Raw genomic sequence first — 25,765 nt, forward strand, 5'->3', positions numbered from 1 at the left:
CTTAAAGACTGAATATTGGAACTTGTAGCATCTCTTGAAGAGGCCATTAGCAAGGACAACTGCTAGAGGTACATCTTCTAGAAGTTGTCTTTTAACAGTTTGTTATCATGGATAATTACAATTTAAGAAACCCAATAGCTTTAAGGGATAGTTTGTTGATTCAGAAGGTAATTATATACATAATTGTTACCGAAGAGGCTACTGTGTGTACAGCTTCTAGCTTTATTTAGAGTGGATGTTCTGAAAGTCCAGTTCTCAAAAAAAAAAAAGCTCCTAAATATAAAATTTAGGAATTGTAAATGTGCCTTTGAGGGTGCCTTAACAGATGGGACAAACTGCAATTTCAGTTGGGACTTATGAATCTCATTGTTTTAGAGAAAGGAAATGTGTAAGCATTCTAGGCATGAGACACGAAACCAGTTTATTCAATGCAGGACTGGAAATTGTAAATACTGAGTTAAGAAAAATGCAAGTTAAGTAAGTGATCCTCAAGGATGTAAATCTACACAGTTTGTGCTGCTTTAACTCACATTTTAGAAGCCACTACAGTTAACAGTGCATAAACCTGTGGGGCTGTACTTACATGGATATAGTTTCAGTATGCTTACAGGGCAATGGTTATACATATTAGCACTGTAATGCAAAAAAAATGTGTATGCCAGCCTTAAAAAAAAGGCGAGGGCAGCTCTATTTCTACTACCTTTAAACTAATTATTTTAATCAGACAGAGCTCATTGCACCAGATCCTATGGTATTGAAAAAAAATCATGTTATTTATTTACATTGATACAGAGTGAAACAGATATAGTTTAACTGGGCATTTGAGTACCAAGGGGGTGAACACTTATGAACAGTACTGAGGACATAAAAGAAACTTAAAAGCCACAGAGAATTCATTCAGAAGGTGCAACATGGTTGTTTACTCACAAGACAATTAAGTCTTGATCCATGCAGGGGTATCAACTACTTGGTACAAAAAGAGTCCATGCTTCCATGTATACCTTTTCTTCATTTTGGATATCTGTGTAGGAGGAAGGAACTTTTGTCCAATTCCCAGACATTAGACCTCTTTATTCACTGCATTAAAAAGACTAAAGACTCCGATCATATTTACAATTGTCACATCATTATCTTACAATGAAAGATCTACAAGTGTGCCAAAGGGCAAAGGTTAGATTCATGTTTGTCCATTAAAGTGAACTTCTCATCTACTTTAATTTAAGATCATGAAGCTCTCTTTAGAATTGGACAGGAGAATGTTTGGTGTGAAAAGGTGCAACCGATATTAGAAGTGAGATGGCTTATTAGTGCTTTGAGTTTGTACACATGCCATCTTCCTCATATTCACCCATCAGCTGCAACACATAAGATCCAGTGTAGAGAAGAAACTGCCCAGTTATTTGTGCCACATGGGACACAAACCGAAGCATTCTCCTAGAAGAGAAAAAAAATTTAACAATGTCATTTCTAAAAAAGTCTTAGAATGCTGCATCATGTTTCAGGACACACATGTGACTCATCCTAAAAGAGCCCTGTTTATAAGAATCTTCACATTGCATCCACTTCTAGCCACTGTTTGGCAACAAACATTACACCAAGGCCTGATTCTGCAGTCACTACATAAGCAACTCCCACTGAGTGGGAAGGAAGCTGTTTGCATGTAGCAGAGTTAGGGCCTGCAAGAGAAACTTACGTTATGCAGACAAAGCAGTTACCTGAGTATCAGCAAAACATTCCAAATACCCTTACTGGGATTGCCATTAATGACTTCAGGTAATCAGGAAGTCAATTTGAGCCCTGCAGCATTAATCCATCTTACCTGTTAGTATAGTACAAGGTGGGAAGTAAGGAGGAATGCCAGCTACAGAACCACCACTGACATGTCTATTAAAGTATTGACCAGGTCTTATACTTGAGCACTCACATTGGCTTGTTTGGCTGCAGTGAACTTACATATGTAATACTAATGGAGCTGAGAATCTTAAAGCTTTGTCTTCCCAATTCGTGAGTATTAGTTACTGCTTACATTCCAGAGTGAATTACTGGCTTGAAACATGTATTGGGTCTTGGAGCCTGCCTAAAGCTGCAAGACCCTAAAACTAAGGCAATGTTAGCACTATTATCAGGACCCACAGGTTTTGGTGCAAGTTCCAGGGGTATAGAGAAGATAAAGCTGAACACTTGGGGTATTCATGATCTTTTGGTACATACACTTTGTACACTAGCCTCCAGTCACCCCTTAGAGTGATATTTTCTAAAAATGAGAAAACCAGGCCATCTAGACTAGGAACTACACTGAGTTCAGCTTTCTGTACCAGCTCTGAGTCCGTATATTTACAATTCTGCTTTCTCTCTCTAAACCAGGGGTTGGCAACCTTTCAGAAGTGGTGTGCCGAGTCTTCATTTATTCGCTCTAATTTAAGGTTTCGCGTGCCAGTAATACATTTTAATGTTTTTAGAAGGTCTCTTTCTAGAAGTCTATAATATATAACTAAACTATTGTATGTGAAGTAAATAAGGTTTTTAAAATGTTTAAGAAGCTTCATTTAAAAATGAATCAAAATGCAGAGCCCCCCAGACTGGTGGCCAGGACCCAGGCAGTGTGAGTGCCACTGAAAATCAGCTTGCATGCTGCCTTTGGCGCATGTGCCATAGGTTGCCTACCCCTGCTCTAAACCCAAATGAATCTTTTAGACTCAAGTACCTGGAAGTTACCTGAACTCACAGCTACAAGCTAAATATACTAGGAAGCAGAGAACAAGGGAAAGGGAACAAAGTACAGTAATAATCAGAGGGCTAGTCAAACTCAACCATTGCTCTATGAATGAGATCCTCTTCCCCACCCCCAACAATTCCTTAGAAGATAGGACCTAGGCCAACACTCCCTCTTCCTCAAAGTAAAGCCTCACTTCTCTTGTCTGCCTAGCTTTCCTAGCCCTGAGTAAGGACCAATGCAAGTGATCTACTAGTACTGCCCACTTCTAGGATTCCTGTTTAATGCAGAAGGCAGATCCTCTTCTCTTACACTCCTCCCTGATTGTTCTCTCAACAGGAAGACTTTTTTTTTTGCAGTCAGTCAGCAATTCACTCTACAGAAGTTGAATAGAGATCTCAGGAACTTGGCAGTGTTTTAAAGACCATTCCTTTTTCATGATATGCAAGGCACCTATTTGATATAGCTTCAGTATGTTCTTTTCAATTAGTCTGCTGGGACTGGCCAAGTGACTTTATGGAACCAGGTGCAGCCTTCTTAGGCCTCCATGCAGCTGAGTCTTACAACAGCTGCAATGTGTGAGACAACTGGCCGTGGGTGCCAGTGGCATTTTTAGCTGTGGAGGAGATTGTTATTTGTTGGTCTGGACATTTGATCCTTTCTTTGATAGGACAATAAGATAGAAAATTCATCAAGTTTGATGGCATGCAAGGGGCTCCCTGCCTGCCAAGTGAACATTCACAGTATGAGACTTCAGAATCAATAGAACACATTTTTCAAGGGACTCTTTAGACTCCAGTGCAGAGTTTGTCTTCAGCTTGCAGCCACTTGGGATAGGCTCTTATCTTCCTTCCAGCTAGCCCTCTGCAGGACTTGCTTGCTTGTACTGGCCCTAGAACGGTCTTATTGTAATATAGCTGTGCGTGTAGCAGGACTCCAGATACCTCAGCTGTCTGCCTGCTGCTTTTCGCAGCACTTCCTGTATCAGCTTCTCTCAGCAGCTGCAGCATGCTGGCAAGAGTTTGGAGGAACTGTCACTTAAAATTCCCTCTTACAATGCAAGTTCCATTGTTAGAGTCCAAACCCATAACTGTTAATTGAATTAAAGATCAGCACAAGATATTAGTCCCCACTTGTCACAAGGGGACAGTGTTTAGTTCTGTTAAACAAAGTTCTGCACTCAGGTACCCATCCAGCCCCACTGAAATCAGTGCTGGGCAAGGGTATAATACATGGCATAACTGGACCCTCATTTAAATCCAAGACTGAGAATCCAGACATTAAGGGATAGACGATCAGTCTATGCCAATTTTAGGCCAGTGTCTTTAGTTGCATAGGATTTGAGGGGTCAGAACTTTGTCAGACAGGTGCAGAAAGGTGTGCTGTTTGCAATTTAGAACTCTTTCATCTCTGTCAGTAAGCCATTGTCTTTTGAAGTCCTCACTTAAGTGATACAGAATATCTTCGCGTTCATGTAGTTTCAACCTATAACGAATAGGCCTTCTACACTCTGGCAGAGTAGGTAGAATATTTGCTTCCATCTTCAACGAGGGGAGTGTCAATATATGCTATTAAAAAGTATCAGTATTTGAAGGGATACACTTAGCCCAAACTGCTCTATCAGGGAGAGGCAGTTCACTTGGGAACCAAGACATCCCACAGTCAGGGCTGGCACAACCCATTAGGTGACCTAGGTGGTCACCTAGGGCGCTACAATTTGGGGGGCAGCAACTGCAGTGGTATTTTGGCAGCAGGACCTTCTGCTGCCTCTGTGGGGGGGGGTGGCATTTTGGGGCAGGACCTTCTGCCGCCTAGGGCAGCAGAAAAGCTGGGGGCACTCCTGCCCACAATCTTATTCAGATATGTGAAATCCACCTAAAGATAGTAAAAAGTTCACTTTACACCCCTCATTTCTCTATTTTCTCCATGCCCATCAGAAGGGGACACTCATCTTGTTCTGTAGAATGTGGGAAAAGCCTAAAGGTTACTGTTATTCAGTCCTTCATTTCACTACACTACACTGAAGTAGTTCTGATTTCAACTAAAGAAGCTTGGCATCCTTCCCAACAAGTCAGCCTTCAACCACCACGTACTGTACATAGACTGGTTTTGCTTATAACACTTCCATTTGTAATATCTTACTCTTGTGGTAAGGTTCTATTTTAAATTTCTGCCACAACCATAGCTCTTAGATACATAAAAGTCACATTGTAAAAAAAAAAAAAGCTAAGAATGGTTATTGCAGAGTGCTGTGTCATGGGCAGGAAACAGTCTAAAAATGCTTTTGCCTCTACTAGTTAATGCTGACATGGGTAATCAGTTAGCATCTTCATTGTGGGATCATTTAAAGTTCATGCTCCTTTGAGACTTGTTTCAGTTTATATCTACTTTATTCCCCCCCCCCCACACACACACACACTGACAAATAGGAATGCATACTTACCGCAGCACAGTCTTTGCTCCCATACATTTGATGTCATATGACACAGAGTAGATTTCATAGAAAGTAGCTCTAATGTTTAGACAGCCAATAAAATCCTTTGGATTCAGCTTGTACAAGTCCAGAGTAATGTTGGCTACCCCCATTTTCTTATTCTGCTGTACAGCGAGGATATAATTTTCTCCCTAATTTAAAGAGATTTAATTTTATACTATATCAGTAGAGGCGATAAAATAGAGAATATACTTTAATGACCCTAGATAATGCAGCTATTCTTTAGAGGTATCAAATGTTATTCCAATCTACATTATTGGTGTGGGATATGAATCCAAGTAGTGGTAACAAGGTATTTGCCACAAACTTGCAGCTTTCATCAGGACTTCATTTAAGGCCTGATCAGGCCTGTTAGAGGACTCTCTAAAGTAACTAATCCTTTATATGTTAATGGATACTCCCTTCAAGATATCATTTTTGCATATATGAAATATTACTTTTCTTTAGTCAGACTTGTCCCAAGATGACCTGAGACTCCTTGAACTATCAGGGCCAAATTCCATCAGGATTACACCACTAGTCACATGTTAAAGTTATTTAGCAAGTCAGCTGTATTGGCACAATGACACCAGTTATGACATGAACCACCAGTAACTGAGAAGAGATTACTTTAAAATATTAGTCTGTTTGCTGCAGCAGTCCACTTAAAGCAAATCAGGAGTCCAGATGTCCAATGTTTGCCTTCAAAGGGGAGTTTGCCCAGCTTCATGGTAACTGGGCCTTGGAATGGCACCTGGGAATTGGGTGTTTGGTGATCTGTGGACCCAGTCCTTCGGACTAGGATTTGAAGTAGCCACCAAGTAGTCTAATAAGTCACTGGAAGGAACCACTATGATGGGACTTAGTGCTGTTCTGTGACTATTCTAAGTTGTACTTAAGCAAACTTAAAGGAGGGAAGGACAGGGATAGTGGTTAGAAAGCAAGCACCTTCAACTGCTAAATCTTGATCTCCTCCCAGGTTGTCTACCAAGTAAAAAGCTGCTCATGCTTTTCCCCCTTCTTAAGGTATTGTCACTGAAATGTCTGCAGCAGTCCAATGCTGTAGGGAGACACCTAGTGGATATATCTTGTATCTTACTCAATGAGAAATTTTACTCTAATTAGTGCTTCTGGAATGCTTTGTACATCACTTATCACTATTTTTAAAAAATGAAGACTGCTTGGAGCAGCTTTGCAATTTTATCTAGTAAGCAATGTACAAGAAAGGCTAAGATACAGATTACTAGGGCACTTGGCCTCACTAATGTTTACACTAGACTGCTCTGAATTTGTTTTTGCTTTGATAGTCCACAGCAAATGCTTAGGGTTTGGCTCCCTTTCACAAGGATGAATTTTAAACCTTTGGAACTATGTTTTACAAGTACTTTCAGCATGCTCATTAGCTAGTTCCCATGCCCTTTTTTGTAGCTTTTTAAGTTGGAGGATGCTAGCAGATGACACATGACTGAGCCTTGTTCCTCATTTGAGTTATTTTGCAACTATACATAGATCACTGTCGAGTCTGAATCATTGAAATATAGGGCTAGAAGTGACCTCAAGAACGCAAGTCCAACTTGCTGTGCTGGAGGCAGGACCAAGTAAACCAGATGATTCCAGACAGGGGTTTGTCCAACTTCTCCATAAAAGCCTCCAGTGATGAGGGTTCCACAACTTCCCTTGGAAGCCTATTCCAGAGATTAATTACCCTTATACATATTAGAAAACCCTTTCTAACTTAGATTTACATTGCTGCAGATTATTTAAGGTAGAACAAGTAGTTATGAGCCTAGACATAGAAAAAATTGATCCCCCATCCTCTCTATAAACAGCCTTGAACATATTTGAAGACTGAGGAGGAACCTAAATCTTTTTTCCTCTCCCCTCCCCCCCCCCGCCCAAATATGCCCAGTTTTTAGCCTTTCCTCATAGGTCAGGGTTTTTTGAGAGAAAAAAAAGTATTGCTCTCCTCTGAAGTCTCCAATTCACACACTTTTCCTAGAGATGTGGAGCTTCTATTAATTTATGCATATTATGCTTGTTCAGTTGCTGCAAGGATAGTTTGACTATGGACCAGGTCAAAAGGGGTCTTGTGGAGGGAAACTAAGCAGGAACACCACAATAACTATAGACAGGATACTTCTGAGGAGAACACTTCCAGGAACATTAAGAAAACAATGTCTGGGCTACTAGTTAAGGAACCAGAAATGAAGCCTAAGATCAAAGGGACACTAAACAGTAAGTCCCACTTTGGAAAGAAAGGAGAATCTGTCAGAGGAAATTTGAAAACATTAGGTCTACCTGGCTAACATCAAGAGGATGGTGAACTCTAGGTAGCTGAGCCTGTATAGGCAATTTCAAAATTTTTGTTTTATGCTAGGTGATGTTCCTTTTGTTAAGAAACATGACCTGGTTTTGAAAAGGCTATCTGGTCACTGGGGACTACTGCCCAATCTCTTCAGTTCTGCTCCTTGGAAGCTTTGTCTGCAACCCAGGCCTACTGAGGCAATCATGCGTAAACAGGAGAACCTAGGTCCTAGTCTAAGACAGGTGATAACTTAAGGCTGGTCATCCATTCAGAGGAGACAGTGGTACTGCTAGCCTGTGTCACTTGACAAGCGCAAGCAATTTGTTTTTCTAGAGAGCTGTCATAACAGAAGGGCCATTAGAGAAATGACCTAATCTGATCTGGACTATTCCCACATGTGACTAAGGCCCCCCAATTTGCAGCTCAAGGGAAGGCATGTCCAAAAAAACCCACAACAACAACACAACCCTAAAACCATTAGGTGAACCAGGCACATTCATCTTGAAACGCTCTTATGCCAATAAAAAAAAAAGTCTAGACTTGTGTTTTTCTATTTCATAATTATGTTTTGATGGCACACTTTAGCCCTTTCCCAAGATTCAAGTGGAATAAGGCAGAAATATTTTTTCCTAAGTTAGTTACCTCCATTGACTATCTAATATGGAGTTTTACACGATTTCAGATTATGCCGTAATCATGCCTTGGCTTTTACTTTAAGGTGAACTGCATAGAGGAAAAGTCATGCTTTAAAAAAAAAAAAGTCCGTTTTGCCTGATGTAAATAGGGTGACCAAACATGTGAAAAATCAGGATGGGGGTGGGGGAGATAATAGGAGCCTATATAAGAAAAAGACAAAAATGGGGACTGTCCCTATCAAATTGGGACATCTGGTCACCCTAGATTAAAAAAAAAAAAAAAAAATGATATATAGGTGTATAGTTTTCCTCCCCCCAGGAAAGGAAGATTTCTATACTATAGGATACAGACTTGAGCAAAAAAGGGATTTTTTGGTCCTTGTAGCTGCCTGTTATGTATTTAATTCCAATTTATGCTATGTTTTTGTGAGAGGTTTTCTGCCTGTTCAGCAAGGGTCAGAAGAACTCCCTATTTCTAGTCCTCTGGAAAGATTATGTATTCTTAGCATAGTAAGCTGGTTTTGGTTTTGACATCCAGCCTTCTCTGAAGAGAATTTTCCTCCCCCCCTTCCACCCCTTCCCCACTGCCAGCTGCCACAAGTCTCCTTAAGCCAAAGATGATCTGCAAAAGTTACAAAAAAAGCTGTTAACACTTTACTTGTGTCCACTTCTGTCCTTTTTCTAGAAGAAGGAAGTGAGTATTATCTCCCAGTGATTGAAAGAACTCTTCAGTATCCACAACTGTGCCATCTTCCTCCAAAACTAGAGTGATCAGTCCAGCAGTAATCAGCAAGGCATCTAGGGCCTACAATAAAAATAGATCTAATTCACAATGCTATCTGCTTTGTTGGAATTAATTCCTTCGGTCTATTCAACATTTAAGGACAGCAACCTACTCATTTGCAGAGTAGTTGAACACCAAAAGAAGGTACTGATTTGCTTCTGTTTTACCAATAAAGGTCAGTTCTAACTTCCACACCAAGGAAGAGTTGTGACATCCAATATGACACCACATGGTCCTGTACTTGCAGAGTAGTTACTCTTTTCTTCCCCCACCCCCTAATCAAGTTACTCTGAAAGTTCTGTGCACTTTCACAGCATCTGGATCTCATGGTAATGTAAGCAGGCTTTGATAATGTATTTAAATGCAAAGAGTTAGTTTTAAAAAGGAGGAATCCAACTACAGGTCATTAAGTATAGCTCCATAAGCAATCTAGTTGAGTCTTTCAGAGCAAGACTCCATTTTAGTTTAGTTTTGAGACAGTATTTCCAGTATCTCCTTCTGTTGAAGGACTATGCTATGTTTCAATGAAGTTTCATCCCAAATTTGACACTAAATATCCCACATACCATGGCTTTTTAGAAATTTATCTTAGACTACAATTCACCAGGTTTCAGAATTCAGAGCCTCAAAAACGAGAGCCTATATTTCAGTCATTTGACTTAGCCCAGGGTAAAGTGTTGCTCTCATACAGAATTGAGACCAGAAGGCCTAGGTATTATGTTCTTACTGACAAGTAGTTTTAAGTCTCAATCAAGTGTTTGATATACCTTGCTAATAAGCTCCTGCAGACTGCTTGCAACAACTCCTTTCCGACTGCTGCGGTCATGATTTGATACACGGAAGGGTCGGGCTGCAGGTGTGAGAGGAGGGAATAGGGTCTGTCTCGTCACCGACCCCACAGATGTTCCCATGGATACCAGAGATCTAAAAAGCAGTTTATTTTAATTAAAACAAACATTGAGATTAGTCATTGTGATTTATGCATTCACTATATAATGCTTATATGTAGTTATCACAGGCCAGTTGAGACCAGACTAGTTTCTTTAAGGTGGTCAGGGATCAAAGGTGTTTCAATAAAACTAGTGCATTTGCTTTCTTCTTGGCAAGATAATGATTTTCAGTTTTAGAACTATATTGACGTTTGGGACCAACTTGGCCAGGTCACCACTGGTCACAGTCCTGTTTACAACAACTGACATTCTTTAATAGGATATTGCAGCGTTTCTCAAACTGGGGTCTGTGGACTCCTGGGGGTCCTCAAGTGTACCCCAAGGGGTCTGCAGGTTCTGCTGATCAACCCCTTCCCCTCCCTGCACACTAAAAGTCTGGCAGCACAGCAGGGCAAAGGCAGGCTTCCTACCTGCCTTGACTCTGCGCCGCTCCCAGAAGCGGATGGCACATCCCTGAGGCCCCGGGGGTCTCCTTGCTTAGAGCAGCTACCTTTCCAACTTAGTTTACTTCAGCACCATTGTTTATCTTACAGATAAGGAAATGGATCTTTCATTTGGCTGATGCATTTGAATGCCTCGCAATAGCTGTATGAAAGAAAGTTCTTTACTAGATAAGAAAAGCCAGTTTTAGTCTAGTAAATTGTAATGCATACACGGCTGTGGGTCCCATCAACACAGTGCCTCTGCATCCACCTGCTATGAGGCAGGGATTCACCTGGATAACTTCCATTATTACATCACCAAAGCACTGGGGGTTTACATGCCTGTTGCAAGTGGCAATCTAGCTAGCAGGAGCTATTTTAAGATACGAGCCATTACTTCTCTGCAGCATTGGCTTCGTCAAGATTTGAAAAGCTGCCAGTGATGCAGCAAGTCAGATGCCCCAGGTAGCCTAATCACTGGGATGACTATTTTGAATGCTAGTGTTCAATTTGATGCAATTATTTGGCTGAAATTAGATTTAGTATAGTGAATATGATAAAAATTTTCCTTCAACCCATTTAATTCAGCTGAGGATGCATGGACTAAGTTTGTTGGTCTGAAAGTCAGACATTGCTAGTTTTGACTATCAAGTTATGTTTTGGTTCTAGTTCCTTATAAGTGCCTCTCACAGGTTTAATTCTGGCCAGACATATCCTTCACTTATACTGGCTTTGTTCTTCATAATCAGCAACATATTCTTAGGTTGAGATTCACTTAGTTCAAGAAGTATTCTTTGATTCATATTTATTCCATGTGTAGTTGAAGCCATTGCTTTCTGGATGGCTTTTCCCCTCTGAAGAGCAAATTCAGCACATGAGGTACTAGGCATCACTGATAATGATCAGATACAGTGCAAAATGCAACATTGTAAGTTTTCCTGCTATACCAGTGTGCACGTCAACCCTGATTTGAAGTTATCCCTGGGGCAAATCCCAGTTACCAATTTCTGCCAAGAATTACAGTACAGTTAAGTTTTTGTGATGTAGGTATTTGCTCTTGATCTTATGCCTAGTGACAAATGTGATCAGTTTTTACCTTTTGAATGTTAGCAATATGGATTAGATTTGGATAAGTAGCATACAACTAAGAAGTTTCATATCCCATCATCAAGCTTAAGGCCCCCATACTAGGAAGCTGTCTGCAACTTTTTCAAACAGGAAGCATACATCACTTTTATATAAAAGTTACTTTGCCAGTACAGTACTAGAATCTATCACAATCAAAAGGACCCTACAAGCCCAGGTGGAACAGTTGAGGTTTGAGGATATTAAGTGTCACAGTTTACTTTCTAACTACACCTCTACCCAGATACAACACTGTCCTCAGGAGCCCAAAAAAAAAAAAATAATCTTACCTTGTTTTAGGTGAAACCACGTTATATTGAACTTGCTTTGATCTGCCAGAGTGTGCAGCCCCCTCCCCCCCGGAGCGCTGCTTTACCGCATTATATCCAAATTCATGTTATATCAGGGTAGAGGTGCACTAAGCTGAATTAAATCTTGTGAAGCCTTATTTTGCCAAGAAGGGAATGTATTTGTTCAGGCAGAAGACAAAGCATAAGAAAAAAGCAAAAGGCCAAGGCATATATTATGTATCAATAAGAGTTACTGACAGAACAAGGAAGTATCATGTGGGCTTTAGGTTTAGGATTCAGAGCCAAGTAAGAGCTTGGGTTCAGGTTAAACAGCTCAAGAGCTGAGCTTATATGATTTCTGCCATCTTGTGCTGCTATTTGTCCAATTTTGGCACCCAAATCCTCCAGTAGTATCAAAATATAGTGCCCAGTTTTGGATCCAACATGTAAACAAAGCCATAGGATCACATTAAGATTCAAGATTCTCATGCGAATTACCTTTTTTGGTGATATGAACAGGTTCAGAATTGAAGTTCTCTCTAGTACTACCATCAGTCATGGTTTCCATCTATGATACCTGCCTACATTTATAGCAAGACTGTCACTGCAATATTTAACCTGAAACTGTTACTGCCTGTTCAGTAGCTGAGAACTCTGGGTTCCCAAGTGGTAGAGCAAACATGATTCTCTTAGTGATAGGAGCCATCAGTGACTGCTTGCCTTTTTACCTATTTGGACACCAGATCCAATTCTTACATGTCCATAGTGACTGCAGCCAAAGATTTTGGATATACTAATCCAGATTCTTGGAACCCAGTCTGGCTGCTTTATACAGTAGCCATTAGAAAGCAGCCTTTGAAACAGACAAGTGGATGCCTGATGCAAGGGAATCCTCGGGTGGCTTGGTGTCACTGCAAGACTTGGTACCCCACAATCTACTGTGTAAAGAAAAAGTGAAAGCCAAGAAAGAAAAATAGTGCAACAATAGCAAGAAATGCTAATTTAACTTACTAATGAAGTTATTAAATGTAACAGGCCCACGACTGTTTTATTATTAAACTACAAGGGGTATGTTTTAGGGAGGCAGTGAGCGTCAGGGCCGGCTCCAGGCACCAGCTTAACAAGCAGGTGCTTGGGGCAGCCAAAGAAGAGGGGCGGCACCTGCAGCAATTCAGGGGCAGCAGGTCCCTCACTTCCTCTAGGAAGAAGGACCTGCCACTGAACTGCCGCCGGCAATTGCGGCTTTTTTTTTTTGCGCTTGGGGCGGCAGAAATGCTGGAGCCGGCCCTGGTGAGGGTACAGGTATTTTACTCTGTCTAGGCAGTAATACCAGTTCCAGGGCATGGAAGAGTTTTCTACAAAGGTACACAACCATCATCCTTAAACTTTAGTAATCCGCTAAACTTGGTGTTAGAGCCATATTAGAAGTTCTTAATTTTTGAACTAGGAACTTGCATAGTATTCCAAACACTTGTTTTCAGAATGGAGACATGCAAGATTCATAATTCAGCTACTTTTCAGTGGGTGGTACTTTATAATGAACCCTGTGCACACTGTTGGCTGAAAAGCTTGAGACAGCTTGCAGACAATGTACAGGGAGTCATGCATGGTTGTCTAAGTGATGTGGTGCAACAGCCTTCAGTCATACTCAGAAGTCACAAGTTGCACAACACCAATCTATAGCCTGTTTGTGACCTTTAGATTAGAGTAAATTGACTAAGAGGGTTACCCTTAGCATCAGGGGAGTGAATCAGCTAAAAGTGATGCAGTTAGTGTTTCAGGGAGGATGGGCTATTAGCATTTCCCCAGACTATGCATTTTAGAGCTCTCTAAAGTTCTGTGAATGATAAAAAATTACTGGAATAGCTAATTTAGATTAATTAGAATGTACAAGATGAAGACAGGAATGAGACAAATTTAAGACTGCTCCATAGTGAGAACTGTCTTTTTTAGACATACCGAATAGCTGCAACACAAATATAGATTTAAGTCTTAAGTCACATCTTAAATTTAATGGTTGACCCGTGAGCCTTACACTTTCTTGGCATGACAGCTGGTTGTTTAGGTAGTACAGTGGTTTTCAAACTTTTTCTGAGGACCCAGTTGAAGAAAATTGTTGATGCCTACGACCCAATGGAGCTGGGGATGAAGGGCTTGGGGTGTGGGAGGGGCTCAGGGCTGTGGCAGAGGGTTGGGGGTACAGGGGTGAGGGCTACAGGGTGGGGCTAGAAATGAGGGGTTCAAAGTGTGGGAGGGGGCTCTTGGCTGGGGCAAGGGATTAGGGTGCAGGCTCTGGGCTGGGGCCAGGGATGAGGGGTTTGGAAGGCTCAGGACAGGGGCAGGCGATTGGGGTGCAGGAACAGATTTACCTCCAGCAGCTCCCAGTCAGCAACACAGCCGGGGTGCACCACAGACCGCTCTGTGCCCTGGAAGTGGCCAGCAGGTCTGGCTCCTAGGCAGAGGCACTCAAGCAGTTCCGCATAACTCTCACCCGCAGGCACCGCCCCAGTTCCCATTGGCCAGTGCGGAGCTGGTGCTTGGGGCGGGTGCAGCACATGGAGCTCTGTCCCCCCCACCACCTAGGAGCCAGACCTGCTGCTGTCTCCTTCTGGGGCACAGCGTGGTGTCTGAAAGGGTAGGCACTAGCCTGCCTTAGCTGGGCAGCACTGACAATGGGACTTCTAATGTCTCGGATGGCGGTGCTGACCAGAGCGACTCAGGGCCTGACATGCCACGATCCAGTACTGGGTCGCGACCCACAGATTGATTGGTTTAGTATATACTATGGTGCAGTAGATGTACCATTTGCTAGTTTTACTGCCAGACCATTGTACATATGATTTAGTGTCCTGTATTTAATTAAAGCAAAGTTACTTTTGTTTACTTGCTGTTATCTTTTATAAGATAAAAATCATCAAGATGCAAGTGTTAGGCAACTAAGAATTGAAACAAACTCCAGAATGCCAAAGCTTATAATCAAGCCAGTGGGAGTTTCACCTTCCAATGCTATAGAACACAAGACCAATCACAATTTTGTCTAGTCTTTAAGATTATCTTATTGTTTTCTTTCAGTCTCAATTTTCAAACATTTGCGATTTAATAGCAGTGTATACAGTTACTCCTGAAGCAACGGAGTAAACTGTACTCCTGCTGTAGTACCAATACTATGACAGAGCCATGGCTATCGTCTAAAAATAGTTTGATCACTGTTAAGACACTTGACCCAAATCTTCTTTTAAAAAAGGAGTGGATGAAAGGAGACACTAGGAAAAAAGTTCCCTTTTCAGTACAACGAACGTGCAACTATGTTGCGATTCCTTTTCATACGGAAACTGCTAATCCACTACCAACTCTTCTGTCTCGTTAAAACAACGAGAGTTTCAGAGGAAGCAAGATGCCAAGCTCGGATGCACGGGGTTTTCAGCAGGTGAAGTCATCACGACAAGGCACTGCAGCCTTTATATTAAGCCAGAAGGTGCGGGCGCTAGGTTGCTTCCAAGGATGCCCGGCAACATCTGCGAGTTACATTTTCAACAGCAGCTATCGAAAGGTTTCGAGTGAGCCAGAGAGCCCCCCCGGCTACGGGATCCCCCGGGATTAGGGCAGGCGGAGGGCGAAGCGGATTGCTCGGCGGCCCACGGGCTGAGCCCCGGCAGCAGCATATGGGCGGGGAGGCTGGACGCCCCCGCGTTTGGATCCAGCCTCGGATCCCCGCTGCGCTTTGCTAGTCTCGGGCCGGTGCACCCCCGGGGACAAGCGCTCACTCACCGCACCAGGGTGCCGGCGTAGTCCCGAGCGCTCTCCATGCTGTGCCGTGCCGTGCTGAGCCGGGCGCCACGCCAACAACCACCAGCCTGGGAACCGCCCGCGGCCGCCGCTACTTATCCCGGCAGCTGGCCCCGCCCACTCATGGGAAGCCACGCCCATTATCCTCTCCCCCCTCCCCCATGGTCAGCCGCGCCCACTCTTAGTGCCCTCCTGGCGGGGGTGCGGAGCTGCTGGGGTTCGCGTGAGCCCGGGCGTGAGGGATGGGGCCGCAGTGAGGGTCAGAGGGGGGAGGAGTAATGGGGGGGGGGGGGCTGAGGAGAAGGCTTAGGTAGAGGGGAGGGTCAGAGAGTGAGAATTGGGGTGGGGGAGGGAAGATGAGCGGGAAAGGTGGAGAAGGGACCAGGGGAAGAAGTGGGTGGGGTTGACTGGAGGGGCAGGGACCACATCAAAACATTTATTGGCAGGCTGCAGCCCCCTGGCTGTTGCGAGAGTGCAAAGGCTGTTTCTCAGAGCAGGCGGCTGGATGCACCAGGCATCCCGCTTACTTATCTTCATAATGATTAACGAATAAATGGGGCTTGGTCCCCTGGGCCTATGTATCACTGATGACTGTTTCTGATTCCCTGGTAGCCAGTGTGATGGTCTCTTTACTGTCACTTTATTTTCCCTGCTTTGGTTTTGCACAATTTTTCCTCACTACCTTTTAATAGAAAGCTTTCTATAGATTTTGTTAGCGTTTGTCTTTGTACAGTACATTCTGATGCGATTATAGAGGTTTTCTGGTGGGTATAGGTTGAGATGGCCATAGTCTGATAAATAGAGCAGTGGTGTGACTACTATGGCATGACTCCTCCGCAGCTGGTGTGTTCGTTTACATCTGTGCAAAGTGGGTATAAACCGAATGGCACATTAAAACGGTAGTGTTTGCCCAGGTGTAAACTGAGTATAAAAGCTTCCAAGCCACCGTAGAATCAGGACCCAAGTCAGTTATGGCAGCTGTTGCCCTCTACAGAGCTAAAAGCAAATCTGCCTAAAGAGCTCTCTCTTTTATTTTTGCTAAGGATATACAAAAGTGGTTATATAGGGGTAAGGTATCATGAACTAGGGAGAGGGATGGTAAAAAGCGGTAGATTGACAACACTGGAAAATAAAGTCCTCTGTTTTTCCAGCAGATCAGAGATATCAGAGATACCAGTGAACTTGTTAACTGGAGAAATCACAAGGCAAAAGTGTATTTTAAGAGAATTAAGTTTTAACCCTTGTAGATTATATGTTGTAACGTGATTTCTTCTGGCCTGCGTGAATAGGAAAAGCATAAAATAACTATGTTAAAGAACCATGTTTTAGCCTAGCTACCTACCTGCAATAAAATAGTTCCCTAACATGATTTCTTTAAGCCACACAGGCAAGAATAAAACATGTTATAATATATTGGGGCCATCACCATTTTCCTCAGATATGTTTAAGCAGTTATTTTGGTAGTGTAGATGGAGCATTAGTGGCTGATATGTAGTGACAGGGAAAATTGAACAGGCAATTCATCTGAAAAAAAAAAAGGTCCTTTCAAAGATGCTTTTGCCTGATGATTTCACCTATGAAAGACTTGCATAAAAACTTCTCTATACATGAGGTAGGCCCATAGTTGGTGCAACAAATCACAAGGATCATTGTAGAAATCAAAGTGGCAATCACTCTGTGGAAGCAGGTTGCCTTGCATAGATACCTGTTAGTTGGGCACTAGCTTGGGGTTAAGATGTTCACACTGGCTGGGTGCTGTTGTGTTGGGGTTGGGCATGACAGTACATGATCTGTTGCACAGGTGTGTATTATCAATGTGGCCAATGTGACAGAGATTGCTGAGGGTTTAATAAATCGAGGTGCCTGAACTGTGTAGGATTATTGATAGAACATATGTGCTCGTTCTATGTTCACATCACCTCCTCTGTAAGCCCAAGAGTACATGAATTACAGTAACAGAAAGGAGAACTACTCAATGGTGATACAAGCCTTAGTTTATCATTGTGGCAAACTTTTGGACATTTGTATGGCATGGCCAGGAAAAGCACATGATTGTCTGAAGCATCAAGCAAAGATGAGATGTTCAATATACAGTGCAGTGAGGAGGCAGGAGGACCTGGAACACCTTATGAACAATCTGGCTATTGCAGTGGAGGCTGTTACTTATTTTAGCACAGCTTGGAAATTAGAGATGCTCTGAGCACACACAGTTGCATACTGATGGTAGGGAACTGTGAATGAATCATGTATATCAATAAACTGTTACCATTTATTTTTATTTTGAGTAGTTTCTTGCTATGTTGGTAATGGTTGCTCATCTGTTAAATAATGTAGTAATTAATTATCCCATTCATTTAATTTGTATGGTGAGGGATTTTATGGAGTCTGGAACTAAGGATGCATTGATGTGGCAATAATTATTATCAACTGCAGCTATAAAGTTCCTTTACATAGTCTAAAAATGGTGAACTTTATACATTTGCTGTTTGTATGTATTTCTTTTCCTCATGGTTTATTATTTGTATTAGCTATAGTAAGGGAGTGTATGGAGGAGTGATTTGTTGTATTGATATGAAAGAGCAGTCTGACTGATGTAGTGATTATACACAAACTTTTTTTCAGAATCTGCTTTATTATACAAACACAAAGTGAAGACCAGCTACAACATCAAGTCAATGTAACAGATTTACAAAAAACAAGGGTCATAAGTATTCCATTTCATAGAATCATAGAAGATTAGGGTTGGAAGAGACCTCAGGAGGTCATCTAATCCAACCCCCTGCCCAAATCAGGACCAACCCCAACTAAATCATCCCAGCCAGCTTTGTCAGGGATGGAGATTCCACCATCTCCCTAGGTAACCCATTCCTGTGCTTCACCACCCTCCTAGCGAAATAGTTTTTCCTATTATCCAACCTAGACCTCCCCCATTGCAACTTGAGACCATTGCTCCTTGTTCTGCCATCTGCCACCACTTTGCACAGACTAATTCCATTCTATTTATCTTTTCCCCTTTTCATGGGAAGAGGTGGGATGGCTTAGAGCAGATGTAGGGAGCTGGAGAGTAGCGTGCAGTCATATAATAAGTACTATTGTCTTGAGTGACAGTGTTGTATTGAGCAGATGGTATCTGTGCAGGGACAAGTTGCAGAACAGATGTGTTGTCATTTCTTCTTGCTTGAGGAAAGCCAAATTCAAATTGTTATGTGGTTACCTGTGGATTACTGAGAGCATTTTTGTATGTGGACATATGTCATGTTGCAGATGCGATAGGGAGATGAATGAGTATGCCAAATATTTAATGTAGGCAAATTTGTCTGGAATATTTACATAGAAACTAGAAAGGAAACTGTTTTGAATCCCACATATTTAAACAATACTTTACAATACCTGGCAGCTTAATTTCTGTCAACCTTTGGACATGTGACTGGTACTGGGATTCCTCCTTGCCTCACCCAGGTATGATCTTTTAGAGCTGTGTGTGCCTCTGCAAAATATCTTGGAACAAATTCTGCCCTGATTTAAGCCTGTGCCATTCTGCTGAAATCCATTCCATTTTCTTATGTGTAGATTGGAAATTAATTTAAAAGTACCATTTTGATGGACCAGAGAGACCAGCCCTTAGCTCCGGCGAAGTATCTGTCCAATAGTGAAGTTCTCTAAAAAAAATTACTTCATGAGAAGAGGTCATGTGATGTTTAAAATGTATTACAAAAACATCCAGACATTATTGAGGGGCACATATTACATATATGAAAAAATAATAAGCATTTTTAGTGCACTGGGATTGTTCCAAGACAGGTTCAAATTTATATTTTGTCATTGTTAGGTGAGGTATTAAATACAAAAGCTGAAATCCTGCCTTTATTTACACCTTCTGCAACCCTGTTGAAGTTAATGGGTGGCATGGGATGTTCATTGGCAGGAGCTGACCCTGAATGCTGAAAGCTGAATTGTTAAGTTTAGGGCTGAATTATGTCATCAGTAATTACAAGCAGAATTTTTGCTATGGGCTTTATTATTGTAGGTAATGCATTATATAATTAACTTCTGTTTATTATGACTGAAGCCAAGTCTGATGTACTTAGTCTGAGCTGAAACAATGCCTTGTTTGAAATTGCAAAAGTTTTGAATTAATTTTTTTAAAAGCACAGATTGAGTGTATTTGCATTTTCTAAAAAGGCGGATTGTAAATCACTTTTTATTAATAATTTTGTTTTTGATTGTAACAATATATTTGGAGGTACTCCAGACAACAAGGAAACAAATAATTCTTTCACAAGACAGAAATAAGATTCCAACAGCCCCCCCTTTTTTTAATTTAACAAACATCCACTTTTTCCTTAACAGGTCTCTTTTTACATTTTAGCTTATTCTGTGTTTCTTTATCACTTCTGTGATGCTCCTATAATAGTCATTGATTTAAGGGTTCTGGACCATATACTAAGTCCTATTGGTTTCTCTCCTTAGCTGAGAAGGGCTTTGTGTAGGAGGACATAGGGGCTTGGGTCAGGCCCTTCTCCAGTTATTCATGTGGGAAAATGCATTGAGGTGTTTTAGTTAATATTTAGATTTATAAACATCCATTTTCTTTAACAGGTCTCTTGCATACATTTTTAAACATCTCTTTCTCTCCTTTTACACCCCCCCCCCCCCTCGCAAGCTTTTAGCTGCATTGTTTCTAGAGATCATGCTATTTATCAGTCTTGATTTAAGGTTCTGAGCCATATATCAAAGCCTATTGTTTTTGCTCCTTAGTTATGGTGGGGTCAAGTGCCATAAAGGTTAAGCCTGATCCCAGAAGGGAAACGGTTTAGATCATAAGATTACACCCATAATGATATCAGGCACATTGTCATTTCGGGTGACATCACAGTAGGTTACATCACATCCAGTGACACATGCTTATCTTAGTTCTGGATCAATTTCTTATCTCATCTATCACTCTAATTTTAACTGAAGCTAGGGGCTTAGCACTATTGTCACAGATCTAATAAGTGAGACCTCTTAAAAAGACCAACAAGATAGTGAAACATTAGTTGTAATATTTATCCATGTTACCCTTAAGAATTTCCTGTGTACCTGTAATCCTGCATTATAGCAATAACCTAGGAACCAATGGGCTGATAGTTTAATTTGAGACTGTAGTATTAATTTTTTGTTGGCTTCCATGAGGTTCTGTAGAGCAGTGCTATTATATGCACCTGTTCCCACCCCATAGCTGGTGAGAGTCCTCTCCCTGAGCCACGCAGCTTCTGTTGGCCTGAAGCCTTCAGTTTTAATGTCCCATGATTTACTTACACTCTGACTATTGTTATTTGGCCTTTGGGCATTTAAATTACACGTATATGACATATTGAGACAAATTGAACCATTGTAAAATTTAACTGAAGTCATATGAAGACCAGGAATGAATTTTGCCCATAAGTCCTAGTCAAAATAAAGCTACTGAGAAGGTGAGAATTGTAGCTTGTGTTTAACAGAGTCTCTGCAACTTTGAGATTCTGAAGAAGCTAGGTCAACAAAATATGTCATGCTTTTTGTAGAATCATAGAATATCAGGTTTCGAAGGGACCTCAAAAGGTCATCTAGTCCAACTCTCTACTCAAAGCAGGGCCAATCCCCAATTAAAGCATCCCAGCCTGGGCTATGTCAAGCCTGATCTTAAAAACATCTAAGAAAGGAGATTCCACCACCTCCCTAGGTAACCCATTCCAGTGCTTCACCACCCTCCTAGTGAAAAAGTTTTTCCTAATATCCAGCCTAAACCGCCCCCACTGCAACTTGAGACCATTACTCCTTGTTCTGTCTTCTGGTACCACTGCGAACAGTCTAGATCCATCCTCTTTGGAACCCCCTTTCAGGTAGTTGAAAGCAGCTGTCAAATCCCCTCTCATTCTGCTCTTCTGCAGACTAAATAATCCCAGTTCCCTCAGCCTCTCCTCATACGTCATGTGCTCCAGCCCCCTAATAATTTTTGTTGCCCTCCGCTGGACTCTTTCCAATTTTTCCATATCCTTCTTGTAGTGTGGGGCTCAAAACTGGACATACCCTGTTTCCCCGAAAATAAGACATCCTCCGAAAATAAGGCCTACTTACAGTTTTGCCTCTCGTTGTAATATAAGGCATCCCCCCGATAATAAGACCTCCCCGATAATAAGGCATCCACCGATAATAAGGCATTTTTCATTTCTGAAAAATAAGACATCCCCTGAAAATAAGACCTAGCGCATCTTTGGGAGCAAAAATTAATATAAGACACTGTCTTATTTTCGGGGAAACAGGGTAGTACTCCAGATGAGGCCTCACCAATGTCGAATAGAGGGGAATGATCACATCCCTCGATCTGCTGGCAATACTCCTACTTATACAGCCCAAAACGCCATTAGCCTTCTTGGCAAAAAGTGCACACTATTGACTCATATCCAGCTTCTTGTCCACTGTAACCCCTAGGTCATTTTCTGCAGAACTGCCTAGCCACTTGGTCCCTAGTCTGTAGCAGTGCATGCGGTTTTTGCATCCTAAGTGCAGGACTCTGCAGTTGTCCTTGTTGAACTTCATCAGATTTCTTTTGGCCCAATTCTCTAATTTGTCTAGGTCCCTCTGTATCCTATCCCTACCCTCCAGCGTATCTACCATTCCTCCCAGTTTAGTGTCATCTGCAAACTTGCTGAGGGTGCAGTCCACACCATCCTCCAGATCATTAATGAAGATATCGAATAAAACCGGTCCCAGGAGGACTCCGCTTGATACCGGCTGCCAACTAGACATGGAGCCATTGATCACTACCCGTTGAGTCCGATGATCTAGCCAGCTTTCTATCCACCTTGTAGACCATTCATCCAGCCCATACTTCTTTAACTTGCTGGCAGGGGCGGCTCTAGCTTTTTTGCCGCCCCAGGCACGGCAGGCAGGCTGCCTTCGGTGGCATGCCTGCGAGAGGTCCACCGGTCCCGCGGCTTCGACGTACCTGTTGCCAAATTGCCGCCGAATCCGCAGGACTGGCGGACCTCCCGCAGGCATGCCGTCGAAGGCAGCCTGACTGCCGCCCTTGCAGGGACTGGCAGGGCGCCTCCCGCGGCTTGCCGCCCCAGGCACATGCTTGGAGCATTGGTGCCTGGAGCCGCTATTTGCTGGCAAGAATACTGTGGGAGGCCATATCAAAAGCTTTGTTAAAGTCAAGGAATAACACGTCCACTGCTTTCCCCTCATCCACAAAGCCAGTTATCTCCTCATAGAAGGCAATTAGGTTAGTCAGGCATGACTTGCCCTTGGTGAATCCATGCTGACTGTTCCTGATCACTTTCCTCTCCTCTAAGTGCTTCAAAATGGATTCCTTGAGGACCTGCTCCATGATTTTTCCAGGGACTGAGGTGAGGCTGACTGGCCTGTAGTTCCCCGGATCTATCTTCCTTCTCCCCTTTTTTAAAGATGGGCACTACATTAGGCTTTTCCCAGTCATCCGGGACCTCCCCCATTGCCATGAGTTTTCAGAGATAATGGCCAATGGCTCTGCAATCACATCCGCCAGCTCCTTTAGCACCCTCAGATGCAGTGCATTCGGCCCCATAAACTAGTGCTCATCCAGCTTTTCTAAATAGTCCTGAGTCACTTCTTTCTCCACAGAGGGCTGGTCACCTCCTCCCCATGCTGCGCTGCCCAGTGCAGCAGTCTGGGAGCTGACCTTGTTCGTGAAGACAGAGGCAAAAAAAAGCATTGAGTACATTAGCTTTTTCCACATCCTCTGTCACTAGGTTGCCTCCCCCATTCAGTAAGGGCCCACACTTTCCTTGACCTTCTTCTTGTTGCTAACATACCTGTAGAAACCCTTCTTGTTACTCTTAACATCCCTTGCTAGCTGCAACTCCAAGTGTGATTTGGCCTTCCTGATTTCACTCCTGCATGCCTGAGCAGTATTTTTATACTCCTCCCTGGTCATTTGTCCAATCTTTCACTTCTTGTAAGCTTCCTTTTTGTGTTTAAGATCAGCAAGGATTTCATTGTTAAGCCAACTATTCTTTCTACACATCGGGATGGTTTGTTCCTGCAACCTCAATAACGATTCTTTAAAATACAGCCCGCTCTCCTGGACTCCTTCCCCCCTCATGTTATTCTCCCGGGGATCCTGCCCATCAGTTCTCTGAGGGAGTCAAAGTCTGCTTTTCTGAAATCCAGGGTCCGTATTCTGCTGATCTCCTTTCTTCCTTGTGTCAGGATCCTGAACTCGACCATCTCATGGTCACTGCCTCCCAGGTTCCCATCCACTTTTGCTTTTGGATCACACCCACAAAAGCATTGTGTGGGTTCAGTTATATCCATGCCAAGTCTAGTTTTTACAGAATCTGCCTAAAGACAGAGGTATCTGGGAAATTGGATACCTCTGTCTTTAGGCAGGAGCACGTGATCTGACCTGCATAAATAACTTTCTGTTTGGGAGGTGTGTGTAATGGCTTCAGGGAAAAAGCATTCACACATTCGGGCTCCATCACCATACAAACAACGTAGCACAGGAACTTTAAAGAAAGAGACAGTATAGAGTTATCATAATTGAATTCCTGCTTACCATAACCTAGACTCTTAAGAAAGGAGGCATAAAGTTTTTTTTTAATCCAGACAATGTTACTGGGCTATTTTAATGCAGCAGGTAATTTATAGCAGCATATATATAGATTCTAGGACTGGGAGGGACCTCGAGAGGTCATCGAGTCCAGTCCCCTGCCCTCATGGCAGGACCAAATACTGTCTAGACCATCCCTGATAGACATTTATCTAACCTACTCTTAAATATCTCCAGAGATGGAGATTCCACAACCTCCCTAGGCAGTTTATTCCAGTGTTTAACCACCCTGACAGTTAGGAACTTTTTCCTAATGTCCAACCTAAACCTCCCTTGCTGCAGTTTAAGCCCCTTGCTTCTTGCTCTATCCTTAGAGGCTAAGGTGAACAAGTTTTCTCCCTCCTCCTTATGACACCCTTTTAGATACCTGAAAACTGCTATCATGTCCCCTCTCACTCTTCTCTTTTCCAGAGTATGTAGCCTCTTTCTCTCATACCTGTTTATTATAACTCTGTATGGAAATCTCTCATATGGACAATAGTTGTACATTTCTATGGATCCTGTTAACTATAGTAGGGGCAGTTTTGGTGATGTTTAGCGTGCTATTCAGTATCTGTTATAGAGTTGCTGGTTGGTCCCACTTGAGTTGGTTAGCAAAATAAAGACAGATGGCAAAGGATTAACACTTCTAACACTTCTTCATTAGTATGCAATCATCCCAGATTTTTGTCTTCTCTTAGGGCTCAATCCAAAGCCTATTAGGTCAAGAGAAACACCTGTTGATTTCAGTGGACTTTGAATCAGGCCCTATGTCTAATTAGACTTTCCTCATCTAATGCCCGGTCTAGACACAGGTTTGTTTGTTTTTTAACCAATTTAACTATTTCAGTGAGGAGTGTAATTTTTTTTAAACCAAAATAATTATATTGGTACAACCCCTTGGGTGGACACAGGTAGACCGTTGTAAAGGTCCCTACATTTTTTGGGAATAAGCTATATCTATATAAGCACCTTTATACTGGTATAACTGACCAAACTAGGAATAGGGATGTAAATATCAGTTTAAAAAGTTAACAGTTAAACGATTAAAATTAGATCATTTAACCTGTTAACCGTTAACTGAGGTCGCACCGACTGGCCTGGCACGGCGAGGGATGGGGCCACTCCAGCCCAGCTGGGATGGGGTCCCTCTGTCTGGCTAGCCCGACGCGGCCGGGGCGGCTTCAGCCGGCCCGGCGCAGTTGGGCTGGGGTCCTTCTGGCTGGCCTGCACGGCTGGGGCTGGGGTCCCTCCAGCTGGTGCGGGGCCACCGGAGTTAACAGTAAAGACCGGTTAACCGTAAGCTTAATGCTTACCGGTTAACCAGTTAACCTTTTACATCCTTAATTAGGAGGTTGCACAGCTTTAACTATACAGGTTTCAAACCAACATAGTTAAAGTGGTACAAAAACTGTGTGTGGACAAGCCCTTAGTTCCCCTACAACTCAGGACATGTCTTCACTGCAGAATTAATTTGTGTCAAAAGCCCTTAGTTCGAGTATGGTAGTTACTTTGTCTGGCCTATCGGGATATACGCTACAGCTCTTGTTAGCCGATTTAGGCCTGGTCTACACCTAAAACTTAGGTTGACCTAGCTATGTTGCTCAGGGCTGTGAAACATTTCACGCCCTGAGCATTGCAGTTAGGTAAACCTAACCCCTCATGCAGCCACAGCTAGGTTGTTGG

At 42.5% G+C, this 25,765-nt stretch overlaps 1 protein-coding gene across 1 annotated transcript; it reads right to left on the bottom strand.

Annotated features, from left to right (window-relative positions):
- Positions 1–398: 398 nt before the first annotated feature.
- Positions 399–15,623, bottom strand: CIDEA (cell death inducing DFFA like effector a). The gene is made up of 5 exons (XM_005282672.4): positions 15,466–15,623; positions 9,678–9,834; positions 8,785–8,931; positions 5,157–5,338; positions 399–1,434 (listed from the first exon to the last, which is right to left on the bottom strand). The coding sequence occupies exons 1-5, from the start codon at positions 15,501–15,503 to the stop codon at positions 1,305–1,307; spliced, it is 654 nt and encodes a 217-aa protein (XP_005282729.1). The 5' UTR covers positions 15,504–15,623; the 3' UTR covers positions 399–1,304.
- Positions 15,624–25,765: the final 10,142 nt, after the last annotated feature.

This window comes from Chrysemys picta, chromosome 2, assembly GCF_011386835.1.
Source record: "Chrysemys picta bellii isolate R12L10 chromosome 2, ASM1138683v2, whole genome shotgun sequence".
Classification (NCBI taxonomy): Eukaryota; Metazoa; Chordata; order Testudines; family Emydidae; genus Chrysemys; species Chrysemys picta.

Excerpts from the sequence above, each read along its gene's own strand:
- CIDEA (XM_005282672.4), bottom strand. The coding sequence starts at position 15,503 with ATGGAGAGCGCTCGGGACTACGCCGGCACCCTGGTGCG. Across the intron at positions 5,339-8,784 it reads AAGGACAGAAGTGGACACAA|GGAGAAAATTATATCCTCGC; the intron begins GTAAAGTGTTAA and ends TCTTTAAATTAG. Across the intron at positions 1,435-5,156 it reads GGAGCAAAGACTGTGCTGCG|GAGAATGCTTCGGTTTGTGT; the intron begins GTAAGTATGCAT and ends TTTCTCTTCTAG.